The 25825-nt window shown below is 42.4% G+C and overlaps 1 protein-coding gene across 6 annotated transcripts in view; it reads left to right on the top strand.

Moving 5' to 3' along the window:
- Positions 1-25825, top strand: part of LOC124407022 (KH domain-containing, RNA-binding, signal transduction-associated protein 2-like) — a 119969-nt gene that overhangs the window by 47626 nt on the left and 46518 nt on the right. For all 6 annotated transcript variants that reach the window (XM_046882806.1, XM_046882803.1, XM_046882802.1 and 3 more), the window contains exons 2-3: positions 5412-5557; positions 15460-15576. In XM_046882806.1, coding sequence (XP_046738762.1) covers positions 5412-5557; positions 15460-15576 — 263 coding nt within the window. The remainder of the gene's footprint in view (positions 1-5411; positions 5558-15459; positions 15577-25825) is intronic.

The following is a 25825-nucleotide window of genomic DNA, read 5'->3' as shown; positions in this document are numbered from 1 at the left end:
AGGGTATCCAGACGCAATATGTAGATATCTTTATTGTAGCTCGTGCGAGTGTGTGTCTACGTACTAAATTCAAGAGTTTCGTGCGGAAAAGGTCCTGAATTTGTTACAGTTCTCGACCTGGATCGAACGGTGACCGTTGTCACGTACAACCTGTGCGTGTCTAAATTTTGACGAACAGCGCGTAAGGTCCTGGTTTTTTCCCCATATCCTTTGCGCATGCGCTCTTATACATATATGTATTATATATACACGTAGTCATCCCGATTATAATCCAGCGATTTTGGCCCGGACAAGGGACGGACTGCATCAGGGAAAAATCAGATATGATAAATCGTCGAGCTCGCAAATCATTCCAACGTCAAACTTAGTTTGAGCAGGGACCAGGTAGAGGAGGATAACCTGGAGTAGTGTTTGACATGTTGAAAATTTTACACATCGGGCACGCGTTTCGATAAAGTGATCCTAACGGTACAGATTCTCGATACGATGCAGAGCCGCATTCGGCGAAACGCTGAAACATCCAATATCAATCCTGCCTATCCACAGTGACATCCTGCGACTTATCGCGAATATCATATAATATAATGCGCCTCACCTCTTCGCAGTCCCAAATCTGGCATCGATTCATCTGATCCGCTGTAAACGAAAATATATATTCCAATACTGGAGTACCTTGTTTCACGTTAAATGCTCTGCAAGCTTCGTTGGCCATCGATGTTGAAATTTGGGCCTCTCACGTCAAGACCACGTCAAATCTTTCCAATAAAGTTCGGTGCTTTGATCCGTCAGACAGCAGGCTGACAACACGCCGCGAGCTTCACCCTCTGTGCAGTTAAGTTACCTCAAAATTACGGCTCGTTCCACCGCCAACGCAAGCACGAGATAGAAAGCACAGCCTGTTGGAAAGGGCCCTGAAATTTATGTAACCCATTCAACTTGCTCTTGGAGAAATACAATGCGGATTTCTCAAAAAAAATTCCAACTTCAAATGGAGGCCCACCACTGTCACCATACAAAGGGTTGTAATGAGCAGAGGGATGTGATGGGTAAGAAAACGAAATAATTAGGATCTCGTTGGCTGTGTCCACATTATAATCCAAAACGACAAAACCTTTGAATTTGAAAGATTCTCGATGTATTCTGTAACGGCAGTCTTTCTTCCATAAATGAAACGTCGTCTACGTGAAACTGGATATTTTCGAATACATATCGGTGGCTGCTGGTTCGTGGAGTAAACACAATTATTTGTTGCCAACTGTAGTTCCGCTAGTTTCGCCCATTTTTATCCGACAGGCACTAAATCCGTAACTAAACCCTCGCTCCTCGGCAAACCCGTTTGTTTTCTCGTCGTTGGGTCTTCGCCAGGCTTTCCTCCTGCGGAACTATCTAGCAGGCTCTCCCTGCCTCGGAGTTCGTATCCTGTCGCCCCCGTGGATCCTAATACGGTGTGTTTGCGCGATCGTCACCCTCGACATGTACGCTCCGGTATTTGAGCCGAGGAGGATCCCGAGGGTGGAGGATGCGGGAACAGCAGCACCGGTATGGAGTAGAGAAGAAGGTAGGCGGTGACCTAGAGTTTATGGTAATTAACCCCGAAGCGAAACACTTTAACCACTGGAAGCGTGCGCGAGGAAAGCCTTCTTGAGATCTAAATTTATTAGCCCGGTAGATTCGTGGTGGCTTTGAATGTTGATTTCGCGGAGGATCTTCGCCTGCTCGACAGGAAATGAGATCGCTTCGGTGTCTCGAGTTTCCAGGGAACGCGGTTTGGTAGAGCTGTTCCTGTCACTGACAGTTTTTCACCTTGCGTTGGATTAGGTTTCGAGAACTCTTTGAACGAAATGACACGGCAAGAATGGGTCACGCAACCCGGCACGTGTAGCTTTGATCGAGTTTTTTCTCTGCCGGAAAACACTGACGACGGTTGTTTGAATGATAACGAAATTCAATCCTGAAATACAGACAAAAATTTCGATATTTCGTACCGTATATATATAAACTCCGGCTGTAACTCGTGACCAGCTACAGAGCTCTACTTGTATGAGAATGTATGTATAATATCAAGAAATGCATGGGATATCCATAGAGTATCACGCTCTCATGCATAATTCATGATATTCTACATTATCGACGTGTTCTGATTCCAAAGTCACTCTCTCTCTCTCTCTCTCTCTCTCTTTCTCTCCAATCAAAGTTACGTTCTCAGCTCCTCGTCGTTTCCCATCCATCTGCCCCCGTACTTCCACATCTATTCCTACATCAATAGACTGCGCGCTCATTAGTTCCCCGGAGATCGATAAATGCGTCCCTTTGCTATTGGAGTTGTACACGTAAATACGTGGGGAATGAAAATTTGAACACACGAGGATAAAGGCTCGATCAGCATCGAACAGGAGGGCAACATATGTATATATATATATATATGCTTTGATCGACGGGACGTGCTAAAATCGGGAGGCGATGCACGCCACTGACACTTATTGGAAACAATGCGCGTTGTAGCCGGCATAAATTAACGATCGAATATCGTTATAGTCTTCCCTCGGTGAATTCAATCAACGGTATAAGCTGTAGTAATTCATGGATCCAGCTATACCCCCCATGATTTGGAGCACAATTCGGCCGCTGCGGTTATTTCACTCTGCGAGCTTGTCTGTAGTAATTTGAGTACTTTCATTCGTTTTTTGTTTAACTCAGAAATACTCGGTTGTTTTTGAAACCATGCCAAACCTCGATTGAATTATTGTTTTTGTTTCTCACTAACTTCCGTAATCTTGTTTCCATACATTTCGGGATTTCAATTAGGTACATGACAAAGCAAGTCTTCAGGCTCTAACGACCCATGACTGATTGTGTAAGGCTCCTTGACCTCGGCTCAAAGGCTGCGGAATATATTTCGACGTGGTAAATCTTCTTGTCCGTGGTGCGGGAGCAAGAAGTAGGCCGAAACATCTTCTCAAGTGACATTGATTCAGCTAAGGTTCTACGTCTTTGTCTGCTACGTGCCTAGGTCTGGATTCTAGATTTCAGAAGCACTAAATCAGATCTAAGATCGAGGCGCACTCTAGTTTTTAGTCGCGACGTCTGGAAGGTATCTCGTGTTGTTCTGCCTGGCACCGAACTGAACAAACGTATCTCCAAGGCGTGGCAACTCTGTTTTATAAACGAGAGTCACGATTGGATCTCTCCGAGTGGGATAAACATAATCCTGATATTCAAGCTTCTGGCGTATTTCAGAACCCATTTGCATGTTATCCGTCTTTTCTTTGGCACATTCGGGCGGATTGGGTAGCATTTTTTGCGATAAAATTTTTTACTTCCAAATGCCAAATCTCCAAAAGAATTTTTTTTTTTATTTTTTTTTTATCTCTTTTTATTTTTTGTTTCATTTTTTATTTATTTATTCTTTCTCGCTTTTTCTCTACTTCACTTTTTCCACTTCAACGCTGAATAATTTACCACCGTGAGGGCAACAAACGTGGATTTAGTAAGGTGTTGCTGCTTCGCAATGAAACTCATAAATCACCCCGTGTACACGTATAGGTAACATCAAGATATAAATATACTCTGCAGAGCGTATCCGGTGGCCAAACGCATTTGTCTTATTCCGTCCAATAAACGTCCGCGGGGACGTTGAGTCCTTTTGACGAGCCGGAAGAGCCGGAAAATCGTTGATAAGACGAACGAAGCTCGTGAAATTCGCGGGAAATTTTCACTTACTGCACACGAGCGATGCCGGATTGTCGTGCGAATATCTACGCGTCATATTTCACAGTAGGAAATATTCCTCTTATATGCATTCGAAATATTGCAATTTCAAAAAATTTACATTCACGTTCTGTCGTCATTAGAAGGAATTTCAATGAACGTTAACAATAAGTTTTGCGCTGACGCGACTTAAGAATAAGTTTTGTAACGACATACTTTAACGAACGCCAGACGTGAAAAATTCTGAGGGTTGTAAATGGTGGCGATTTATTTGGTTTTTTTTTTTCAACGGTGATATAACGATGCGTTATTATACCTACGGGCCGTCCACGAGTAACAACCAGAAGTTCCCTGCTTTCATTGCATGACAATATAATTCAGAGAATATCCTGGGTTTATTATCTCGTTTATTTTATTCTTCATTTCACATATACTGCGTTTTTTATTTGTTATTTGTTTGTTTCATTACACTTATTTTTTACTTCACATTTTACATTTTCTTTTATTCCCATACGTTGTAAACCAGAGAAGAACGGTATATAGGTATATACTAAAAGCTTCGATACAAGCTGGCGCTGTAAGGTGGGAAAGCTGCATGTTTATCGTGCTCGTTTAAAACTTTGTCGTTTTAACTTTTCCGAAGTACTCACCGTGCCATGAATCTTCTGCAAAGTTGGCATTTCACTCCTGAGCACCTTGCACTGCATTCTGCAGTCTGCGGACACCAAAAACCGCCCACCTGCTCTGTTTATGCAGTTCTTCGGAAGAGAGCTTGAATTGATGCAAGCTCACGAACACGCCAGTTACAGCCCTGCGCGCAATACTCGCATCTCCTTCTCCTCGAGTCGTGAAATATCAAGTAAAGGTCAGAGAATATCGGCTTCTATTGAGCAGGAGAGACCTTTAATGTAGACGCAGGTAGCTGCTGGTGCGGAAAATAGAAAGTACAGAAAAAACTGAATTCAAAATAGTAATACATTATCCGTGAAATACGTCGGTTCATTCAAATCACTTTCCCGCTTCGAAAATTGATTAGCAATCTAACTAAGCCGATCCCTCGACGATGCACGACCTCCTCTTGAAGACGCGAAACTTTACCCGGCTTGTAAAGCTCTCGTGCATGGGTTGGAGGTTGAGGCTTGCGTGCTAAAACGAATTTGCCCTTTTGAAGCGGCAAGGCTGAAATACCACGTAAGGAAACCGACCGTGACTGCTGCAATTACACGCAGAATTTGTAAACTCGAGGCGATGAATCTCTCGAGTGGATTTTGTTGTTGCGCGGAAAGGTTAACGATTGGAAACTTTTTCGATTCAGTATTCAAATCTTGGAGAAAGTTGCGTGATTTGTTCGTTTCTTTTTTCCAATATTCCTACCGTGCTGGGTTATTCAAGAAAGTGAAAATTTCCGTAACTTTATAATAAGTGGGTTCCGTATATATATTTACACAATTGGTGTCAATTGAAAGATTGCGCGAAGGAAAAACTTCGACCAACGCACGTTATTGTCGGGTTAAATATGGGCATAACGTTTTCTGATTTTGGCAGACACCCAAAGTTCACAGATTTTCGTAACGATACTTTGGCTTGGCAACTTCATCGGTAAATCCTCATAATTCTGACTTCACCGAAGGTTTCGCAATACGAAACCTCAAATTATCGCGATTTATTAAGCATCGATTGACTTCTTTTTCACTTTGTTACAGACTCCAACGGCGGCGGCAGGGGCGGCGTTCGTGGCGGGGGCGGCGGAGGCGGGGACGGGGGCGAGAGAAGGATGGTGGACATCACAAGGGACAAGCCAATTAAAGTTTCAGTCAGAGTTCAAGTCCCCGTCAGGGATCATCCAAAGGTGAGTTTCGTACCTCGTCCCAATTCCCATCTTCCCACCGTTCCATGCCCAGCTGTTGTTTCATTTGCTTCTTCCACCCCCGATCCGTAAATATTTATTACACGAAAATTCGTCGAATGAAAGTCACTTCGAATCGTTGCTGGTGTCGTTAACTACGTATTTTGCTTCGAAAGCTCTCCCAGCGCACTTGTGGGAGGGGAAATCGGTCCCTCAGAACGTCGAAGAGCGGTGTCGGAATGGCGCACGTGTTAAACGAACCAAACTACGCTCCCCGAAAGCAATCTTCTAATGAAATGGATCTCATGAATTCTCCTCCGGGTTATTTCTCGAAACATATGCGGATTCTACAACACGCGGTCGGGCAAACCTCTCTACGATCAATCAATTCCAACGCAGAGAGCAGAGATACAGTATAAACTGGCGTCAACGGCTTGGTATTTCGATGCCGGCTCTTGCGCTTCGGTAGACACACGTATTTACGTGCTTATAAGCATGTAGACCATTCATATATAACGCGATGAGCAGAGCTAAAGCTGCTTAATAACTCGCTCGGATAACCACAAATGCAGCTGTATACTTATATACTATATTGCATCAGTTTTCCACGTCGATGTGGAGACTACTGATAGATTTTTGAGATTTTTCATCGCTTTCTCAAGCACGCCATACCCAGGGTTGAATTATTAAGTCGGTTCATTTGGAGTCTTGGTACAGTTATGATCCCCTTCAATTATTTTTCGGATTGTTTGATAAACCTTTTTCTCTTGTAATGAACTACCTTTAAACCTCTTGAGTTTCTTTCAAATCATCGTCTGCTGAGTTTAAATCTCTGTACGTTTGAGTCGTTAATGGGGTTGAACATCAGTAATCTCTTCGCTATTTTTGAGGAGCACAAACTTTTGTCTTACGATCAGAAGTAATTTCTGGAAGCCCTTTTCCAATAATTGTAAACTCGAGAACTCCGTAAATGGGACCAAGTTATCGAAGTATCGATGTCTGAAGACGTCAAGCACAATAATTCCCAAGAGGTACAGCAACTTTTTAACGCTTAAATAATACGACAGTAGGTTAAAGATAATGCTTGGATTGTTCGACATGGTTCTGCTAATATTATCTGCATACTCAAAGGTATCGCCGGAAGCCAGTCGAAGTGAAGTCAGGGGATAAGAAGTTGTGACCACTTTTGGATAAGGCAACCCGTTACTCCAGACCTTTTACCAAAGGCGCCAACTTTCAACTTGATAAATGGTTGCGTATAATGTTACAAGTTTGGAATATCTTCTCTCTTGTCGAGGAACAAGTATGCGTTATAAGAATTCTAATAGACAAGAAGTGAAGTTCGGTTGAAGTTAATTTCTTATTATGTTCGTTTTTAGTCATTGGAAAATAAATTATAAGTAAATTATAAACCCCGACCAAATTACTGCTTGCCGATGGTCAAGTTTCACTCTTGAAACGTGTGACTTTGAAAGAGTAGAAAATACTCGGGTCGTTGAAATATTTGAAAAAGTGAAGTTGTTGAAGAATTAGAAAGTTTCATAACGCAGTTGTCGCAATAAAATGGCGCGAGCGATGTTCTACGGTTTTCCTTTGAGTTATTTTGAATTCAATTATCTCTGTTAGTTTGTTTGTTAACGCAGTCATAACGAGAGCGTAGTTGATTAAGGTCGTGGAGTGAAGTAGAAGACGAGAGAGAGAGAGAGAGGGAGGAAAAAAAACAAGTTAGGTAGGACACGGAGTCAGGCTTTGAGATGAAACCAGCTCATGGCAGGAGGTAAAGAGCCGGAGTGGAACGCTTCCCGCACTGTGCAACAAATAAGAATGAGTTAATTAAGATGCGAGTTGCTGGGTCAGCCCCTTGGCGTCGAGCAACTTGGTCTGGGAAGCATTCCCGAAGTAGACTGAGAGGAATGAGCGCAACTACCGGTACGGAAGGGTAGAGAGTGCAGATAGTCAGAACGGGAGTGCGAGAGAGAGAGAGAGAGAAGCAGACAACGAGGGGATGGATCAATCCGTCTTCTCCAACCTCGCGGGCATCATGGTCGGACCTTCGGTAGTAATAGCTTCGCCTCGTCTCGGGGAAACACCACGGCGAGGAAAATTGGGCGAATAGTAATGCCTACCGTCGGATGAATGTTGCACAGCAGGAACGAGCTGAAATGCTGAGCCAAGGTCTTTATGGTCGTTGAAAGTTGATTCACCTCTGTGCAATTGGCGAGAAAACACGTCGCCGTCTTCATTCCAGTCTCTTGATTTTCAACCCAACGTCACCGAGGCCATCTCCCCCCTGTCTCTGCATCTCAGCATTCGGCAAACTTGTGATTTCCTCGAAACCATGATGAGGCGTCAATGGACTGAGGGTAAAGAGTGCCCCGGAAGCGTATAAGGTGCCAAGACAGATTGGGCCGTTTATATGGTCTCTCCCCTAACCAAATATCACTTAGATTTCCCAGGGAAGTTGCGGGGTCGTTTGACGCCTCCGTTAAACAGGGCGACGCATTATCCGGGTCGTTAAGTGGCGATAGAACCGTGGTTCCTTAGCGCGACACTTAGACTCCGCGCCGAGTCTGACGGAGGTCGAAGGCTACTGGTCTCAAGGGAGGAGGAGCCATGGACCCGTCAAGATTAAGAGAGCTGGAGTCATCCTGGTTTCAGGATACGACAGGACGAGGAGCCTTACCTTGGCGGCGAAATTTCGGACGGTTAAATTGAATTTCGAGAAATTGAAGAACACATAAATTCAATCGCCTAACTTGGCACCGTCGATAAATCAAATTTTCTCAAGATGCTCAATTCAGTTACGGCACAACAATATCAGAGGGTCATGGAACTTCTGGTAAACTTGGCACGAGTTGTTTGCTGATTCCAATATCTCTCTCTCTCTCTGTCTCTCTTTATTATATTTTTATTTTATTCATGAGACAATTTCTTTCTCACTACTTATATTGTACTTGTTTACTCCATTACTATTTCGTTTTTCGCTTCGCATTTTACTCTCTGTTCTACATGTGTGTACTCTACTCGCTGTCCAACCTCTCTGGACATTATTATATATATATATATATATATATATATATATATATATATATATATATATATATATTCTATTCCATTCCATTCTCTCTCGCGCTCTTTCGATGGACTTATATACGATATGGTAGTTAATCTCACTGGTGTCTAATAAAAATTTTCTTCGTTGCTCAAATCTCCGTGTGTTAAAACAGATCTATCACTATTCTTAATAGGTATCTCCATTCTTGGGCTCTGAGGAATTCAGGTTGTCCGCTAGTTCCCCTTTGACAAATGAAACGCGTCAACTTGAAGAAATTCCCCTGACTTCCAAGAGTTGGTGTCTAAGGTGTCTTGGAGCCGATAGTACCGGGATATTTAGCCTAACTGAACTCAACGCGTTCAAATTCACGGTTTCACTTTCAAATAAAACTTTGCGAATCACTCCGTAATCGACTCTCACTACGGCGAGTCGTTGTTCAAAGTACATTCCAGGCATTCCGAAGATCAGGGGCCACTCGCCTTCGTTCTCTTTGATCAGGCTCCAGCCATAGAAAACTCTGCATTCCTCTCGGTACTCAAGTCGAGAGTTGGAAGCAATTCCATTAGCGTCTCATTCAGCCTCATTCCGACTTACCGCATAAATTATCTCATTTGACGATCGTCAGATCTCGATGTAAGGTTTGCGACAGCCTCGACGAGACTTACGATTGGGTAAATGCCCGCTTCGTCATCCGATACTTATGCCTTTCGGGAATCAAAATTTACCCAAGTCTCCGGAGAACAACAGCTGAGGCACTGGAAGCAAAAGGATGTATGCATGAGGGGGAGGGAGGATGGGGGTGGCACCACGGTGTTGCTCCGCGAATATATCGACCCTTCGAGAAAGCAACTGATATGGGTTCGACGTGGATGGATCGCTTGCATTCAAAATTTAGATACACCAGCCCATTCCGTTTGCTACTCCTGGCGGCACAAGTCCTGGGGGATTCGTTCGACGTGCGACTCCCCTGCCCTCGTAACCGCGGTGAAGGGAGAAATCATTTGCTCCTACGGATCCCGCGGGATATATTATACCCAAAAGTGTGCCACTTGCCGCAATATGCACCCGCGATAACTAAACCTGGCTGCATAAGCAGTCGTTTTCGAAACGAATTCTGGGTCAACCGTACTTTCGTAGAGAAATTACATTGTTTGCGCGGAAGCAAAATACATGGACGCCATTTATTCTTCGTTTGTTTTCGCAATTTCATTCCAAAAAGATGGAGGGTAGAGAGAGAGAGAGAGAGAAGGAGAGGGGGGCTTGACAAAGCGCAGCACAGTCATTCTGATTTCCTTCTTGTCGCATTTGGAAAGGGTAAACATGAGTGAACCCCGTTTTCGTTGTGGTATGAGAAACCGTACCGTCGTCGAATTATCAAATTCATTAGTAGTAGAGTATTGTCTGTAAGTTATGGTTTGCGAAGTTGGTTGTTACAGATTAACGGTTGAGAAGGTAAAGTGAATTGGAACGTCACGTAGTATGTCTTGTCCTTTGAAACAAGAAGGAACAAGGGATGTAACAATTTGATGAAAGCTGCTTACCCAATTTGACATGATTTGAATTGAAATTTCCTGAGTAACCATCTGTCAGAACTTTGTTATTCCTTTTCTCACTCCAAGAAGCAGACCGCGAATTCTATTCCTCGAAGCACACATTCTATTCCTTCCAAACACAACACAGCTATGCCGCCATATATCAGGTTTCTCAGGTTACCTGCTGCACCATGGAATTGTGAGAGTCCAATTTGATGATTCAACGAATGAAAACTTGAACTCACTGCCGACGAAGTTGATACGCGGATTACCCGCGAAAATCCTGGCGTTGTTTGATATCGTGGATTTTATGAGGAAATTGACATTCAGAAACCCAGAGGAATAATTCAGTGGGTTCGAGTGCGAGGCTTTTATGGTGATCTCAGGAAAAGGTGCTCATCGAAGCATGCCAATCCTTATCCTCGCCGTTTGCAACGGCGCAGTATCACCCAGGCGAAAGACCGTGCACGGTGTGATGGAAGGTGGATCTAAACCCCATAAACCAGCGCTGGAGAATTCAAGGAAATGCACTTCCGAACAGAATATACACCTCGCTATAAATTGTCACGCGAGAATAAGAAGAAGGGCTGCTATGCAGCAGCGCGCTTACTTCGAAACTGCCGAGTGCCAACACCGAGGATTCTTCTACCTCTGAGCCTTTAATCATGCATGAAGAGGGCTGAAGCTGCTCAATTATTGTTCTATAGTCTAACTACGCTTCCTGGAGTTAAGGCAATTAAAAGTAGCCCGGAAACACTGCACATTTCTGCATCTTAAACTGCTAGTGACATGGAAGTCTATGTGCTTGAGATTTAGGGCTGAAGAAACGACTGTAAGAACCTTGCAAACTCGAAACTTTACATGCATTTCGAGTAGCCTGTAGCAGACTGGTTTTGCCACCGTTTTAGAAAGACTAAGTGTCAAGCGGGCTGTTACTACCGCTGACAGTGTGAATTATTACTAGTATGACAGTCACTCTGAAGGTACTGTTGGAATGGTTCCTTTACGAGGCCATGATGTTGGTTTACGGACACTGTCAAGTTCTCTGGATTATCTCCATTTGAGTTTTCTACACGTAATATGCAATCAACGATCCAAGAAGACCTTGAATATAATATATCAGCGAGTAAAGGGTACTGCGGAGCAAATAATTTGCAGTGTAACTGCCGACACCAAGACTAAAGTAGTTTAAACAGCACGTGAGCTGAACTCTCGTTCAGTGAATTGGGCACACGCTTTTCATTTATGTCTCTCCGTCAAGTACCCGCAAAAGATTTGAAGTTCCTGCATATGCAGCCTGTTAAAATTGAGCACCACCTTCAAACTTCACCTGGTTTCGTATTTCGAATGCAAAATTTGACGTAACGGAGGGTGAGTCAAAGCGAAAGGCTCATACAGTTTGAGATCTGAAAGATATTTGCAAGAAACTTGGACTCCATGATCGTTACGAGCGAGTAGTAATTTAGCAGACCTTAACAAGGGTTGTTTAACGGGGTTGGTTCGCTTCACAGGCATTACACTTTATCGCAGGTGTGCCATAAGCCTTGACTGCAGCCCATGACCATCGTTGTTACCAGACAAAGTATACACATGCAGCGTAAAGTTTTACGGTAAAGGGACCTATCGGCACGTTTCTGCGACACTGAGAATTCCTGGAAAGCCTATCGTTATAGCCACCGACTACCATACACCTTCCGCCCATTAACGCCTTCCTGCAGGAACTGCCTTCTCTCACCCTGCATGTTTTACTTAGTTGCCTGTGGAACCTCGCCCAGTCGGGTGACTTTACCTCCTATTTACCGTGAAGGTAAAATATCCTGATCGAGTCACGTCCGGAGACACGTTTAGCTACCTCTGATGCCACGCCGTCATGGGCGACGAAGAGATACTAAAATCTAGAAACTGGAGCGGCCTTCAGGGCGAGCAGAACTCATAGAGATGATTTCATGCGGGTCTATGGCTGAAAAAGGACCGAACTGAAAAGAGGAAACAAATTTCCTTATCAGTCTCGAAGGGATATATATATATATAATATACTCTTTGGAATTCAACCTGCCTCGTATCTGTTTTACCTTTTATGGAAGTGGGACGAAGGGTTGTTCAGTTTGTTACACCGTGTAGCGAACGAATCCGATAGCTGAGCTTTTTTCACCCATTCGTACGTGCGAATACTAAATTGTAATATGTGTAGTGAAACAGCGATACCAGCTGTTGTACGAACCATGACTTATTATCAGCGATTATCACCCCGCTGACAAACAGCTGCATCCCTCAATGATCAACGTTTGTATCTCCTGTCGTTTCGCGATTATCATGCGAACCGAATCGGTTCTCTTTAAATTTGGACGTACCTGTCATTCTAACGAACTGATTAATATTCAAACAATCGTTCGAATACTGAATAACGGATAACAACACAGGTATTTGTCTAGTCATATTTATAACAGCGTACATTAATTGTTGGCGTAATTTGCATCGAGTAGCGTAACCAATACGGTTTATTCAACCAGGAGGAAAATTTATGTTGCTGCATATAGATACATACCCAAATATATATTATATTTCATAATAAATTAACAAACGGGGGTGTATTGTGGCCTAGCTAACTGCTTGACGTTTATTTAATGCAAACGTTATCTGATATCCGCAACTGTTGATACAGTTAAAACAATCCAGTTCGTCCAATCAAAGTCGAACATTGCATGTTATAACAAAGCAAATCGCATATCAGACTGAATTTGAAAGGTGAACTTGGAGTTGTGATCGATTTCTCAAGGTATTACAATCACAAAATAAAGCGATAGCGATATCTCATACATATTTCTAGCTAATTTATACTCGTGTATTTCACTATTATTACTTTGTAAAGTAATTTGGACAATTGCACGTGTTTAAAGTAAGAAAATGTCTACCAACGAAAGTCTGACGCGTTGAAAATATAGAAAGAAACGTGAAACGTATCTTCCTACCAAAACTCGGTTTATTAAAAAGTAAGAAGGGAAAAAATAACTTCTTTTGCGAGAGTGCCAACTTTTTCTCGTCTTTCACCGACTATTTGCATAGCCAGGAGTAAATGCTGACGTGGCAGAGCTGGCGCTGTGTATGAGCTGCTTATTAGCGAGCCCATTATGCAATCTCCTCTCTTAAGGTTGAGCCAGGGTTTCACTTTATCCCAGACTGGGTTTCGACGACGAAGAAGATTGCCCGGCGCTCTGCGCGGAGTTAACGCGACGGTGTATAAAATCGCATTCAGAACAAGGTTATACACCCTGCTCAAGAAAACAATTTTTCTCGTTCCTCGAAGGCGGCCTTCTTCGATTTGAAGCCGGAGTTTCTGAAAAGTTTGCAATTTTGTGCAAACCACCGCGTCTCGCGAAGTGAAATTTTCAGGCGACTGGATTTGGCCTAATTTGATCCATTCCGACGAAGCTCATGCTCGTGGTCGATCAACTGTCGCGTGAATGGGCAGCGCAAGCTTCGAGCTCGATTAACCTCAGAGACGGAATATGCAAATCATCGCGCCACGTGGACGAAAGACCCAATCTGCAACGCTCGGGATGAAATTGAGATTCGGTGACGGGATACTGATTGTCTGCGTAATTCGACACTGTTCGCGTTTTGATTCAAAATTTAAAAAAAATATCAGCTTATCCGCCCGGCTAATCACCCGAATCGTTGAACCAAAATCACGGTTTCAACGTTGATCTTTGAAAATCGCACAGAGTTTAGGTAACCGTGAACTCATAAAGCGAGTTCGGGTGGTTCCTCCCTCCTCGGCAATTAGACAAAGTTCGGGGGGGGGGGGGGGGAGCTCCGGCGATCGAACCCCTCAGACAATGAAAATATAATATTACACCTTGATTAAAACAAAGTTTGCGATAGCCTGCACCATCTTGCCTATATCGCCGCCCTTCCCTTTACCGCCGGCATGCCTATTGCAGGAAGGGCTTAAAGTGGATCGTATTACTCCACCTCAGATTCAGAGGCTACCGTCTGCCGGCACCGCCCGTTATACCAACTTCATACCCACACGAGTTTCAGAGGGTGGGCAGGGGGGTGCAGGGCATCCAGAGACCGGAACGGAAGCGCAGATCCGTTTAATTAGAGCTGCCCGTGGTAGGTGCTGCGCTATAAGCATTACGCGATGTGTCATACAGAAACGCCTTGGCACTGCCGCTGCTGATTTGTGGCTCAAGTTACCCTTGGGGAAAGTTTGCCTGTAGGATTTTACTCACGTGTATAAGTAGATACTCGTATGTTACGTGCAGGGCGCCAGTATTAAGATGTGTACACTGTATGCTGTTCCAGAACAGAATTTTAAGGAAAATGTTAGCGCTGCTTGTGGATCTTTCAGGAATTTATGGTTTGAGGGTTTATGTGTGTTGAGGAAAATTTGAGGATCGTAATTGAAAAACTTTGTTGGTTAATATAGGACTTGACTCTTGGGTCGAAATATTCTTTGAGTCAAGAATTATTAAATCATTGGATTACACTTGCTCTATAGATGTGAAAATGCGGAATTTTCAAATTTGTTCATTTTTTTAATCAGTAGTACCTGCGTTTACAACCAATCGATGGGCGTGAAAACTGTCGTGTCCCGTTTAATTTGAACTTCCGGTTCTTCCAAAAATAAATCGATATTCAATTTTTTACCGACAAGCCTAAAGTTTTTCTTCCTTATTGCTTTCTCTAAACAAACGTGTCATGTTTTTTCCGATTCATATATTTATTTTTAAAAAATTGAATACATTTTTTACTTTTCAGAATGTTTTTTCTTTTGTTTACCTTCTCTTTTTACTTTTTATTTGGCTGCCAAATTTTTTCAGTTTTGGATTTTTCATTTGGCCTTTTTATGGTGACATTGGTTTGGGATTTTTCATGTTGATGAAAAGTAGTGCAGAAAAGCTATTTTCCTGGCTTGTTTTTTACTATAATTAAATTATTACCTTTTGATATCAGCTACCTTTATTTTTATACTTATATATACAAGCATAGGATTGAGTTTAGTATATATATAGTCCCTCAAAGCTAGCCGCGATGCATTTTTAATTCACATCGGAGTTGCAACTCGAGTCTTCTGCAGCGAAAAGCACCGGACGGATCTGGGAATAATTGCGTTTGCCTGCTGAATCATAAGTTTTAACCAAACCTGTGAGCGAACGAGATTTGTAAATTACAACTGTGCCGCATTGAGCTCAAGGGGCAACGGAGTAGTTTATAGTTATATGACTAGCAATATTGAGTCGTACAGCATGCGCAAAAAAAGACAAAAAAAAATCCAATTTATACCATAATTCTTACGATTACGTCTGTTGCAGTTCAACTTCGTGGGAAAACTCTTGGGGCCTAAGGGAAATTCTCTGAAGCGACTACAGGAAGACACGATGTGTAAAATGGCTGTTTTGGGACGCGGTTCGATGAAGGACAGACAAAAGGTGAGAGCCATTCATTGTCAAAAGTACATCCCCAAGCAGTAGAGTAGACACTTTGCATTTGTCAGCGAGAATTCGCTGGGTTATCTTTCGCTTCTGTTCGACCGTGAAAAGAAGAGGATGATCAAAAAAAAAAAAAAAACAGAACAAGGAAAAAAATGCGTGACCGCGTGAATGTAGAAGCAGCTTTTTTCCACTTCTGAATATTCTTAACGGCAGAAAGCTCGTGCGAATGAAAGCTTCTTAATATCTGCCAATTTTTCTCCCGTGAGGGTTGACAGATCTCTTACCCCATAACGTGTGCACTTTTTTTTAACTCTTATGAAAAATCACGCGATATGTCGTGACGCGTGAAACGAAATTTTCACGAAACACGCGTTTTCGGGTGCGAAACGAATCGCTGGTGGTACCAGACCTTCGAACATTGTTCGCGTAACAACCCCACCCCAGTACAAACCTGTATGTATACCATGTTCGCTAGAAACTGCAATTAGCAATCTGGGATTGGAAGTTACAAAGCGAACGGGGCGATTCCCGGGGCGCGAGATGTACCTGCTCTGCGGTAACAGCCCATCTTCCCTCGGAGCTAATAAATAACCGACCAATGTCCTGCAGGCTGTAGAGGCAAAGCAATCGTTCCAGCGTGTCGCGACACCGCTGTGAACAAGCATCGCAAATACTTGCACGAATACAGCTGCATACAGTGTACCTACGTGCAACGCGTGCATACATATGACTGGAATGGAGATGCAGTTCCGTCTTTGGGAATCCTGCGAACCGAATTACTGCAGTTAATCGCTGACTGCACTAGATTGTTGCGATCCTTCGGTGAAATTGCGCGGGAACTCGGTGTCGTCGATTTAGATCAATGCTTTTACCTTGTTTGATTTCAAGCTGCAATTCGAAGGCGTCGAACAACGACGTTTCTTGAATTTAAATAATGCACCTGCAAATTCACTCCTCCGACGGTGCAGGGAATTCACGTAAAGCCTTGCACAAGGTGCAGGAGAGCCTGATCTGAATTAACGATAATCCTGATCGACGGCCGTTGCGGATTTTGCGATATAACTCCTGATTCACGAGAGAGGAGTGGATTACTGCACCCTCTGGCTCGATAACTCAGACATCGCGATGCTCGAGCGTAATGAATTGTGGAAAAGTTGGCCGGGTGTAATGTAATTTTGGTAACTTCATAACGCGCTTTGATGCCGCTGAAAATTTTTACCAGTATATATCCTCGCCCAACATGGCGGAGCCGAGTTGCGTTTCCAACGTTTTCACAAGGGAAATTCGAAAAGTTTAAGAGTGAACGAGAGATCCGGACCCAAGAGTAGCCGCGCCTTTATTGCGCAGACTGAAAGATGTAGCGAAACCATTCAATTTGCGGATAAATTACGCTCCAATAAACGCCATGGAGCATATAAGAGACGATATTTATCACCGGACTTTTTGAGACACGTTTCCTTTGAGAAGGTAAAGAAAGTTTTCTTTGCCAGTTTCCGAGTTCATAAAGAAAATCGACTGACGGGGTTGAACTTGGGACTAATTGGGTGCAATATACACACGTCGTTGATCGATTTCACCATTCATTGGTTATAAACCTACCCGGCATTCGATGCGAAGAACGGAAGTAGGTACCCGCGCTGGAAATACGTTCGCATTCCGGGTCGATACTTTTTAATCCAAGCGATGGAATCGGCATTTAATTAGCACGAGTCGCTCGTGTTTCCATGACGACGAACTAATAATGCGTTATTATCGAGAGCAACGTTGTACGTTACGTCAGTTTAGGTTTCCTTGTATTGTGGAAACGCCTCCAGGTGCGCATTGTGCAATCCTTGCATGGAACTTGTGCATTGTGCTCTAGCACCTCATCATCGGATCATCGAACCATGGTAGAACACCCGAAGGAGAATATCGACGAGACGAGGGAAGAGCCGGGTGAAAAATTGCGAGATATACGAAACGAACACCGTTGGCTTACATCTCTGGTACTTGGTACACACGCTTCATTATTCACGCGTACGATCAGGTCTTAAATTGAGCCCAGTTGACGGAGAGTTGTAGAATTTTTTTCAGCTTTTTACCATGTATATAATTCACAGCTGCTTGCATTCTTAATTTTTTTTTTATCGTTTTTAATCGAGGTTAGACTGACGAGCTTTGTCGAGAAAAATATCCCCCTTTTTTTATCTTCTTCCATCTTTTTCGATGCGTTGTTTTTTTTTTTTTGTCTTTTAGTTGAGCTGCTCTCGTTTTCTAGAGAATTTAGCGATGGGTAAAAGCTTTCGTCAATCTGCCTGTTCGCGGACGATTAATTGGGGAAAAGCTACCTTCCCCCTATACATTCACAATTACTTAAAAACTGAAGGAAGAAAAAAAAAATTAATTCCGTATCGTAAAAACTTTTCCTGTCCATTTCACCGTTGAACTAGTTTTATTTAACGATATTATTCTTCCGCTACGTCGACATTCTTCTGAAACTGAGAATCTGAATTGATATAGTCCTACGGTTCATTAGTTGTACGACCATTATGCTTCTCGAGCAATAAACATTTTTATTCCCCATCTTTTGTATGTATATGTTATTCAGGCAGAATATTTATTCAAATTTCAGTTCAGCGGTCGCGTTACTTTTCAAACGTTGGATTATGGGAAAACAAAAACGAATTGCGTCCCAGCAGAAGCTTTTTTCAAGTCAAGGATTGTACCGTATTCCAGTCTTAGCAATATTAAGCTGTGCCGAAGTTGCAAGCTGCTCGTAACTCTAAACTCAACTGTGTTCGAAAAATTATCCATTTAAGATACCTGAAGCGTATAATATTTCACGCTATTCAGAGTTAGCCGGTGAAGTGAAGAAAAAGTTGCAAACTATTAAATAGAATTACAATAATGAACCGGGTAAAGAATAGTTGAACACTCAGGAAAAATTATTACACCCAAGCACCAGCAGAACTTTTCGAACTTAAAACGCGCGCAGAGTGACAAGGAAACGAGGCGGAAATCGGCTTACATCATTATGAAAGGTGTATATTCGTGATCTGCTTTAACGTCGCTAGTGAATTGCCGCGGCAAAGATATAAAATCGTTAAGATCCCCTGATTTTAATTAAAATATCGCACTTGCACTTGTGTTCTCGCGAACTTTTCCAGGTACGTAAGTACAAACTAATCGTTTCTTCGGTAAACCTTACAAACTTTCTCGACGATATTGCTACACAATATTTCCCTTCACCTTCCCTAGGTTCCCCCTTTCTTCTGCACTACTTCTCGAGGAGGTCAGAAAGAAATTTCTCAAGACAAGTGTTCCCTTGACTAAAGTTTATAGCTTTTTCTGCTACGTTCGACTTGCTTATTTCCATTCTATTTTTCATCAGTTTTATTGCTTGATCATCGGTACAAGGCTGCAATACTTCCAATGTGAATGAATTCGCAAGTATAATACGGGAAGCACAGAAACGCGTGATGGTTTATCATTCTTGTATTGATGCAAACATATGCGATATTGCTTCCCAAAGTGCGAGGGCACCAGGATCTAATTATCTAACCCCTTGAGTTAGCTATAATTTGAAACACCGCAGCAGCAGCAGCAGCAGCAGCAGCAGTTCGTAATCTACTAAATTGAACGTAACGTTATTCACACAACTTTAGATCCAGGTCAATCCCCTCGACAGCTTTCGCGCTCTACACGTACTAGAAGACAATTGAATTTTGGTGAAAAAGCTCAGAGTTCGTAATTTTTTTCGTTAGTATTTTTCCCTTCAAAATTTAAAAAAAAAGAAGATTAATAATTGTAGAGGTTCTTCGAGTGTTGATCAAAAATATATTTTCAAATTAAAAAACGACGTTTTGATCGCGCCCTGCCGACCATCTCTAGGCTATAAACTAAAACAAAATGCTTAACATTTGCTTATGTCATGTCATGTTTTTTGACACGACAGTATGAACAGTTAAATATGAACATGGTGTGATAAAACACATGATCCTTAAAATTATAGATTCGGGCAAAAACATTTTGTGACTTTTGAGTTTAAATTATAATTTACATGTATAGAAGAAACCGCAAATGTAATATAAGACTCTAAATTATCGCAAAAAGGAGAGATGGATATGGATTACTTACAAAATTTTAACAACCTTTAGGCTTAGATGTTGTTGTCACGCCATCATTGAAAGAAATGATTAAAAATCAAGAAATATCAGATTTTCAGCCGGTCATGTGATCAGTTGATAGAACTATGTAAGTCAAGTTATAAACGCCAAAATTTTAAACATGACTAAGATATTGGATCTCAGTTCGTCTATTTATCGTGTGAGAATTTTTGGTGATATGTACCATCTCTTTGATATTTCTTTTAAACCAGTTGGGGCTTAAAATTTTTCGAAGCACGGGTCAATGTCACGGTTCCGATTGAATTGAGTAAAGTGATAAAATGTACGGAACTTCTTTGTGCTCGTATCTTCGCAGCCTCTTATTTCCCATCCATTCATATCTCTCGTATCGTTTCCCTCGGTAAAAGGCACGCGTAACCGGCATGTGGAAGAACCTCTTAAAATTTTTTTTTCTTCGTTTTTTTTTTTTTCTTTCTCTTATCTATTTTGTTTTACTTTGACGGGAAAAATGTATATTTTCATATTTCGCGAGCAGCCGGGCGAACTCGCTTCAATCAAATCACAAGGGAGAAGAATTCATACCGATTATAAAAATGGAAAACCGATGCGCCTTGTTGCAAATTTCGAGGAAATTGACGTTTCAAACAGGATCTGGAATTTTGCATCCAGCCCTCCTTTCTCAACAAATTCAATTCCTCTTCCGAGATATGGTGCAGCGCTACTCTGACGGCTAGGAAAACTCGCCCCTGGAGACAACACGTGCATTTCAAAATTTTTACAGAAAATTGCATGCTCGGTACTCGTGGCGAGTTTGTTACGTTGTGAAAAAACAACAAGAAAAACAAACCACTAAATAAAATTCGAAACCTTGGCGCATAATGCGATCCGGAAATCTCTGCCAACATCATCATCATCATCATCATTATCAATCCGAAGTCAAGCTTGACGAACCGCTTTATCCTCAACAACTCCCCCTGATTTTTTTCTGCGAAAACCGAGCAGCCCGCGTTTCTTCATGACATGCGGAAGGGTGCAGATATGAAAAAAGTGGTATCGTAATCCGAACCCTACAGGTTGTTCACCGGCGCGTAGAATTGGGATAAAATTTTAACTCTTTCATCAGACATCTCTTTAATCATGGTAACAATGCATGTTTGAAATTGTATCATCGTGAGATTAACAACGTCTACATCGACTTGGTCACAAATTTTTCAGCGCATGCTTGAGATCGATTGCAGTGAGTTGAAAACGCGGGTCTTTATTTCATCGTAGAGAACGTCGGTCCGGGTTGCGAACAACGAAGCGTGTCCACGGATGTCGCAACTCGTCAGCTGGTTCAAAGCATCGTTTTGCAAATCGTCCAGAAACGCTGGATCACTCGGGGTTAAAAGTTCCTCTTTAACGGTGGACAGGATCCGTTCGTTGGCCTGGAAAACGCCGTTTGGAGACATCGAATCTATTCGTTAATATAAAAGCAAACGAGTGTTGTCGATATTGGATTAACGCTGATTGCATATTCTGTATAATTAAGGTAATAATTGTGCAACGAACGAGGTGAATTTATTATTAACAAACTCGTTACAATTATTCAACCGGATTATCATTAGCACTGAATGTGTAATCAGGCACTATTGTCGGATCTAGAATAACGCTGGCTATATCGATATTCTACAAAATATTGCTAAACTGTTGTTTTCTCTTTGTTTTAAAAAACATTTTCAGAATATCCAATCAACTCGCTGCCAAATATTTCTACCGAAGCTATCAGAATTGTACACCCCAATTTTTCATCCCAATCTCACTCATTGTCATCCAAATTGTTACCTGATTAACGCAAAGCGCGATCACGATCGCAATCCGAAGCGCCATTTCGGTCTTCTCGTATTCAGCGACGCACGTCCTTGCCAGGATCTGATCGGAGTTAATCCTGGATAGTATTGATTCAATCAAGGAATACGTCTCGTCCAATTGTCTTCCGATTGATTCTACCGTGTCGCTGACGCAGGAATTGGCCTTCGCCAGAATGTCGGCTGCGACCGACTCCACGGAAATGCTTCGCGATCTGCACTCGTTTATAATCAAATCGCTGCCGCTGACGTCGAGGCGGCCGATCCTCGCCTGGAACTAGAAAATTTTTATGTGTTAAGGTACCAGTGAATTCGAACGGGATCTGAAATTGGCTGAAAATTGTGAGGAAAGGCTGGATTGATTTGAAGTCGAAACTGAATGAATCGACACGTTGTGTTTTTGTTCTTCCAAATTCAAAATTCGATACTTTTATCTTGACGACGTTACAAGATAGTCGGACATTGAGAATTCGTGTATACTGAAAATTTAAGAAATAAATATAACGAAATCATGAACAGGAAATCAGATATTGAGTTTTCATTTCGAAATTTCTTTGAAATAGTTGTAAAACAAGTAGATTCGTTCGATAGGGTATAGTTTTACCTTGTTTGAGTAAACTGTTTTTCACAAATTCACTTCAATGGATTTTCTTTCAATCGAAAGTTTAAAATTGCTTCAATCAAAATCGGTATCAGTACAGTCTTGGAAAGTCAAATACTTACAACAAACACCAACATGATAGAAAATAAATGTCATATCGTTGGTAAGATTGTGGAGAATAGTCTTCAAAACAAATTAAGTCATAGAATTCAATAGATTATATTTATGTACCACGACTTCAGCTACTTTAAAGTAGTTTGAAACAAAAAGTTGACATCTTGTCTCCAGTTTATAATTCCGGTTTTTCCTTTTCTTGCATTTTCACGAAAATCTTCGTAGACCTTGCGAATACGTGAATTTTATAAATCCTAAATGTGCGACTATCCTCTAACGAAATAAGCGAAAAGGCATCGATTCTCGACTCATCGATCTGCTAAATTATTCATCAGTAAAATCTTGGTCACTCTATAAATGGACTATTAGAATCGCCAGCTGCGCATGACGGATTCCGCGGTGAAAACCAATTGATTCTGCGGACTTACGGCGGTCAAAGAGTCGTTCAGGACATAATCGATTCAGCGAAAAGCGTCGGTGGCATTGCGGCTCAGGTCGGCGATCATCCCTTCGATTCTCGTCTGTGCTCTCGCAGCCTCGTTGTTTGCCGAATGCACGGTCGCCTCGGTGGTCATGGCTAATAGATTTTTCGTCGCCATTATCACCGTAGACCCAGACAGCGGCTGCGTCCGACACGTGCGAGGAGTCTAGCAATCAAATAGAAACGCGGCCATTGATATTGATTCCTCTGTCGATACGCGCGGTGACATCGAGGAAATTGCAAAAGTAATACAGCGAGACGTCAGCCGAAATTGAGGGTAAAAAGCACCGAAGGGGTGATTCAAAGTTCGTTTCTTTTTTCATTTATTTTTTATTTTTCTTCCCCTTTACTTTCCCCTCTAAACTAAAGCAGCTTCATTCGCTTTTACAGGTTCTATAACGCAAAGTCTGAAACTCTCTCAAACGATTTGCTTTCCTCGTCATTTCGCAAGCTGATCCAATCCCAGATTCTTTTCACCGTTTCCTCGCCTCATGTTCACAAAGCACGCGTATATCTTTCAATACCAAAGGCTGGTTCTTATTTCTCATAGATTTTCACTTAGTTTGAGGGGGTCGGGGAGGGGGGGGGGACCGGAAGTTACGGTGCTTCTCTCGTTATTGGCTCGACTCGTTACCAGAAAGCGTGACTCTTTTATTGATTCCCGAAGTCCGCGGTTCACAGGACACGATCTTTCTCGGGAACATTAACCATTTTTGGTCGACCTTCTGGTGCAATCTTCGCGTCCATTGACCCCGGGTTTTTCTCTTGTTTTTTTTGTTTCCTTTTACAAAAGTCACTTTGCGAAAGCTGCAAAAGCAGGCAGCTGAGAAATATCGACACCGTGGAATTCGACACTGTTCGTAGTTTTTTCTTGGTTTCATTGCAACACATAATGGTTAAATTACAAATGACTAAGAGAGCGATTTTGAACCAACGAGAAATTAATGCTGCATGCACTATCGTAAATAATTCTAAATGTGGAGACGTAACGCGGTCAAAATAATAAATTATTTATAATCAAACGCAATTGCTACGGACAGCACCTGCCGGCTTACGCTTTTGATATTATCTCGCGGTTCGTTAAAACGCGACTAGTAAGATCAGCTCGAAGGCAGTCGCAACCGCGCCCTCTCTCGTTAAAGTTGATGGATCTGGATAAATTTAGAATCACAGTTAGGTACATTCTACTCGAAGAGCATGTAGGAAAAAAGTGGAAATCAAAACGTTAGTATCGTGAAAAACAAGAGTAGAAAGCACGCTTTGGCACGTGGAGAATCCAATATTTCGATCAGTTTAGGTTCTGTTGAATGAGAATTTCACTGGTCCATAACATAATTTACATTCCGAGTCACTGAACCGTTGATTCCGAATAATTTTTCATCTCTCTGAATTTCGTCATTCGCTTTTCGGAGCTTTGAACAGGATTACGAATGTCGCCGTGATCTGACCGATGAATTTCCTCGTTTCCCTTATCGCATGACCAGAACTTCGTAGGATTTACCCTCCAAGGGTGTACGACGAGACTTCTCTGTTTTTCTGCTGAATAAATTTTCAATTCCAACGGGCCGAAGCAGGCAGACATCCCTGCCTATAATATCATATAATATTCGTCGTGTTCCGTGGAATGAATATTCTGAAATCAAACCAAACTTAGTTAATTTAGACCTGCATCACGAGAACATATCAAAGTTTGCACTGTTCCTGAACTCCGCCGATCGAACAAGCAGCCAGCCTACAGATAGGCAGGCTATGGTTTATACATTAGGCATGCTGTTTGCCCGGCGAAGCCGGTGAAACCGGCGGATCGCATTTGTCATGGGATTTCGAATTGTACGGTGATACAGACCACCGTTCTCAGGCACTCTTGTATGCTTGCGTGTGCGTGTGTGTGTGTGTGCCTGTGTCACGGCATATTGTCACAGAAGCATTTATTTGCTATCTGGTAGCTGTGCAGGAACCGGGACAAAGCAAACAACTATCGCAGACAATTTTCAACCATTGAGAATCGGTTGCTGCACACGTGCGAAATTTTTTATTACAGGTCTTTATGCAGGGTTGAATCCGGGGGTGAAAGGTGAGAAATTTTCAGAGGGCATTGTCGATTGCAAATTTGAAGGAACCGCCGACCCACGGGGGGCATCGAGAGGGCTTAAAAAATGAAACAAAGAAAGGTGAAGTGACGCTAAAACGGGTCGCTTGAAAACCGGGATCTTTTTAGCACCGTGTAAAAAGTCATTGTTATCTTCAATGCCCGGTCCCCCTCCTCTCCCCCTCTCTCATACTCTCTCTCTCTCTCTCTCTCTTTTTTTTCTTTTCCTTTTTCTCTTCTGCTCCCAGTACAGTGATTTCGGGACTTGCACGCGAACTTGCCGATTACCTCAAGTGGGTTGGTTCCTCGACTGTACCTCAAACGTACGGCTTGAATCAGACCCTTTGCAAAGTCTTTGAAAGGAATGGCAGCCTCGCTGTGCGAATATTAATCACTTCGTGGCTAAAACCGTTTAGCCCAAAGAGTTACGGGGCGCAACTGTGCGACAGAACCAAAATGTCCGGCTGGCAGTCGGATTTGTAAGCAACTTCGCAATCGAGTCAGACAATTATTCATACCCTTGTCCAGGCAGATTTGTTAATAATTAAAGATCTCCCGAATTCGGACAAAACGGCTGTTACCCGAGCGATTTTCGGAGATCGGGAAATCTCGATCAATTTTCTTACAAATTCTCCTGCAGGTATCAAAGTCGTTAAATTTTAATTAACCACGTAATGCAAAAGCGGATCTCAGGAGTCTGGTTCGGTCTTCAAAGAAATTGGGAAATATTTCTCATATACACTTTTCCGCAACCTTACAAATTTTTATTTCTTATAAACTTCTTCCTCCCATAGACGCTCCCTTATTCCTCCGATGAAATCCTCGCAGTCATGCTCCGCTGTAATCTTACCTTGCCGAAATATATGTATTCCGGTAATTTGATCCCACCTCATTTCGGGTTAAATACTCGGCCCGTGGATGGAAGAGACGAGCACTCGGGACGCCGGACGACCTTCGACCCGGGGGTTGTTTAATAAATTCGTAGAAGCCTTGCCTTACGCTCGTGCT

Source organism: Diprion similis, chromosome 6 (genome assembly GCF_021155765.1).
Source record: "Diprion similis isolate iyDipSimi1 chromosome 6, iyDipSimi1.1, whole genome shotgun sequence".
NCBI lineage: Eukaryota > Metazoa > Arthropoda > Insecta > Hymenoptera > Diprionidae > Diprion > Diprion similis.
This window is presented reverse-complemented; position numbering and strand designations above follow the sequence as displayed.